The sequence below is a fragment of the Notolepis coatsorum genome (assembly GCF_963971535.1).
Source record: "Notolepis coatsorum genome assembly, chromosome: 1".
Taxonomy (NCBI): Eukaryota; Metazoa; Chordata; class Actinopteri; order Aulopiformes; family Paralepididae; genus Notolepis; species Notolepis coatsorum.
The window spans coordinates 146,650,022-146,653,967 of record NC_140165.1 but is presented as its reverse complement, the minus strand read 5'-3'; the positions used below and the strand labels follow the sequence as shown (position 1 = coordinate 146,653,967).

At 40.3% G+C, this 3,946-nt stretch overlaps 1 protein-coding gene across 2 annotated transcripts in view; it reads right to left on the bottom strand.

Moving 5' to 3' along the window:
- The window catches only part of LOC311246000 (E3 ubiquitin-protein ligase NEURL3), a 3,922-nt gene extending 280 nt beyond the window's left edge, over positions 1–3,642 (bottom strand). The window contains exons 1-4 of one of the 2 annotated variants that reach the window (XM_084336053.1): positions 3,575–3,642; positions 1,515–2,018; positions 1,208–1,363; positions 1–893 (exon numbers count right to left, since the gene is read on the bottom strand). The exon at positions 1–893 is cut by the window's left edge and continues 280 nt beyond it. In XM_084336053.1, coding sequence (XP_084192179.1) covers positions 739–893; positions 1,208–1,363; positions 1,515–2,018; positions 3,575–3,605 — 846 coding nt within the window. In that variant the 5' untranslated portion in view covers positions 3,606–3,642 and the 3' untranslated portion in view covers positions 1–738. The remainder of the gene's footprint in view (positions 894–1,207; positions 1,364–1,514; positions 2,019–3,574) is intronic. The other variant, XM_084336054.1, reaches the window with a different exon arrangement.
- Positions 3,643–3,946: the final 304 nt, after the last annotated feature.

The following is a 3,946-nucleotide window of genomic DNA, read 5'->3' as shown; positions in this document are numbered from 1 at the left end:
TCATCTTCAAATAAAATCACTTGGTCATCGATCAAGCTTATATATAATAATTACTGTTAATAAATAATAGTTATTTTGCAATCAATAGGCTACTGTACATTTCTAGAAATTCATTCATTTTTGTTCAGTTTAATGTCGTCATCCAATCCATTCCGGAGTTACCCCATGCACAACCTTGATCACATTAAATAGTACTTGATATATCTGACTCTGAGACACATGTATAGATGATATATTATCTTCACAATAGCAACCATTTTACAATGCTATACAATAGACCCTTTTTTTCCATCGATTATTCTCATAGATTAAGAAAACGAACGCAAAGACAGGTCATTGGACGTTGCATGGTTTCATCCAGACCATCCCTGGAGACATCTGTGCACACTAAAAACAGAGAGAGGGTCTATAGGTCCCTGGTCTCATTCACATTTGTGCAAGTGCATGTGCATGTGCATGTGTATGTCTTTTCACAACAAGCATTTTTTTTATACATTCATTGTAATTTCCTATATTCACATTTTTTGATGCATTAGCCATATGATATGAATTGCATAGAAATGTTGTAAGTTCATAAAAAGCTATAGAATAGAAATACTGGATATCCCTAATTTCTCATATCCACGTCTTCCTTCCCTGAGCTCTGACATTACATCTACCTTATCCAGAGCCACTGAGTAGCTATAGTGTGTCCAGTGTTGGCCTGTGTTGTGGAGCCGCAGCCCTCCCTTGAGAATCTCAGATCTTGTAACGACAAAGCGGGCAGACGCCAAAGTCCCGGATGATTCTGGGGGCGCACTGGAGGCATAGGCACTTGTGTCCACACTCCAGAGTGATGCAGGCCTCCTCCACCGTACACACCACACACTCCTCCACCGCCTCTGAGTCTGTAACTGGAACAGGGGGACAGAGTTCACATTACATGACCTGTGTTAACTTGTTGTGGGCCTCTCACTCGGCAGGGCTTTGAAGATAATGGGTTAATGTCCATTAGTTTGCTCCCACTAAGCCTGCATGCATCTATAGGTCCTGCAGCTACTGTACAAATGACCTTGAACTAACAGCTGTTAACTAAGGGTTTCTGTCAATGTATAGCTGAGTACACATCAGACATGTGTAGTGGTCTGTAGTCTTGTTAGTCTTGGTTTTAGGTCAACCTCTGGTTTATAACAACTGTGGTCATTTGGAATAACTGAGCCTTGCTTACCTGATGTGAGTCTCGTAAGCAGACCGTTGTTTTCAGAGAGGCTGTTTGAGGGACAGCTCACCGCAGGAGGATATTTCAAATTGCAGTGGCTGGTAGTGTTAGGTGGGGGAGCAGAACAGGACTTCTGATTGGTTAGTGTTCCCTTCTTCTCCGAACCTATAACAAAGAATGGGAGTTTTTTTGTTTGTTTGTTTACCATGGTACAAGTTTAATCACAATTAACATCTGTTATAATTATCCAATCAAAAATCAAGGAAAAGAAGGACATATTTCACTGATATCCAGGCATACTGTACTTAAAACTCACCCAGCAGGGAAATGGAGCAGGTCTGTCCATAGATGTCTATGACGGCCCACAGGGGCTTGCTGATATCCACTCTATTTGTTTTGAGTATGTACTTGCTGCCATCGTTTCTGCCGAAGTACATCTGGCCATTTCTTGAAACCCAGATCTTCACCTCTGAACCCGGGAGACAGCAGTCCTCCGGCAAGGCGACGGCCCAGTGCCCGGGTGTGTCTGTGAGGTTGGGGATGGCCAAAGCGGGCAGGGGCACAGTTCTGGCTAGGGGCGGCACATTGGTGAAACCCACACGCATGGCTCCGTGCCATCTGAGTGACTCGCTCTCCACTCTGAGACATACTCTCTCCTGCACTTTCACAGGGCGGCTGCTGAACACCAGGCCGTTCTGAAAGGTGTCCCCAACCCTCACCGCACACCTGGCCCCGTGGCTCAGGCTGACGCTGTCCCCCACAGCCTCCATATGGAACGTCAAAGGGCCCAGGCAGGAGGACCCACAACAGTGTGACCCTGCTGATCATGGAATATAGGGGGAAATTATATTACTTAGATAGATACTACAACATGTTTGAGAAAAGCCTGCAAACCCCAAAAGGGTTTGAAGCGTGTTCTCGGTGAATGCGCAGGCATGAGTATGGGCTTTTTTCTAACATGTTATATTACCCCCTAAACAATAAAAAATGTCAACAAATGTTCGTTGTTCCCCTTTAATTAATGTAATGCAGATCTTGCTGTATGAGATGAGGGTTACATGTGAGGGCTGAATGGAAACTGAACAGATGAATATGAGATGAACAAACTTAATGAGATACGATCTTAACATTCTAACAACTGCACATCAGTACAAAATGTATGTACTCTACTATAGTCACAGAGAATAACAACAAGCCAGCAATTGGTTATATAATCATATGGCATATTGCCATGGCTACTTACTGCTGCACTTGAAATAATTTATTTCAACTGAATAAAATACTGTATATTATTTCAGATTATTATTATAATTATACTTTTTATTATTATTTTATAATTATTATGGATTATGAATTAAAATCAATTTGATTTTAATCTATTTGACCAGATACTTGACACACTTGCCAATGGGAAGGGCTTTGTTGATATAGGGTGACCTAAATACTAGCCAACACTGCATATGCTTACAACGCTTTATGTTGTCAAAATATCTATTGCACTATCTAGTGCAAGAATCATTCATTTGGAATAACCGTTAATAGGTATGCAGTCAGGCCTCTCCTCTGGCCAGCGAGCTAACTGACTAGTCCACCTATTAAATATCGAAAGCAGTTAATGATGTGGATAATTGTCAGATTACAGTAAAAATAGTCAAAGTGTTTTACCTGACACAGTAAGCAGCACAATTATCTCTGACAACAGCTATTGCAAGTTATACATTTGACTGGCAACAATAAAACTAAAACATGATGTATAAAGTTATTGTGTATGACTGCCAGTCAGTTTCCATTGGTTTCCTCAATTTCAGGTTACTAACCAGTATCGGTATTTGGAAATAGTTAGCTAGTTATCAGTAACACTGACGTCAATATCCTGTACAGTAATATAATGGTATAAGCCTGGGCTTGCACATCCCTGCCATAGCCATGAATCCTCTAGTAGGGGGAGGGCTTAAAGAAATCATCCATTGATACATTTAGATTTTGCAAGTATTTGGCCAGGAGAGGGACTTTTCCATGACACATCATTAGTATCCAGAAAATGAAAGTAATGTCAAGATGGCATGTAGTCATACTGGTATTAGTAAATCTGGCTTCCCACACCCACTGTAAGTTATTGTAAATTATGGAAAACAACTTAACTGTGTATTAATACCTTACAATTGTGCTGTTTTATAATGTATATCTATTTTTTTTTGTCTGTCAATACATTTCACTCAAAATACACACCATTAAGCTTTTCATTTAGTAAAGTTCACCATCATCTTAGTTTTGCAATATTAGTGCAGCAGCACACCTCGATTTACAGAATGACATTGTGGAAGATAGTATTTAGAGATGAGTCAGGAATAAAGTTGACAAAAAAAGAAGACTTACCAGAAATTCTGTGTAAATGTCCCTTTACCATCTTGAAAGTCTTTGCAACTGTCTTCTGTTTGTGTTCTGACGAGGTGTGACTTTATAGGACCTAATGTTGAACAACAAAAGATTACTCAGCACATGGTCAACATGAAAATGGGAGGTGCCATTGAGAGGGACTCCACTCTGGAAAAGTACCTAAAATGTGTGAAACATGATGCTAAGCACGCCTCCCTTTTAGTCTTGATGCTAACCCTTTGTTCATACTCAGGTGATTGTACCAAAGTTATCGTGTATATTCCTGTGCCTTTCAATATATATAATTTACAGCAAGCACAAAATCACTATCATGGATTGTGCACAAATTGCTACAGTTTGTGCACTATTAAC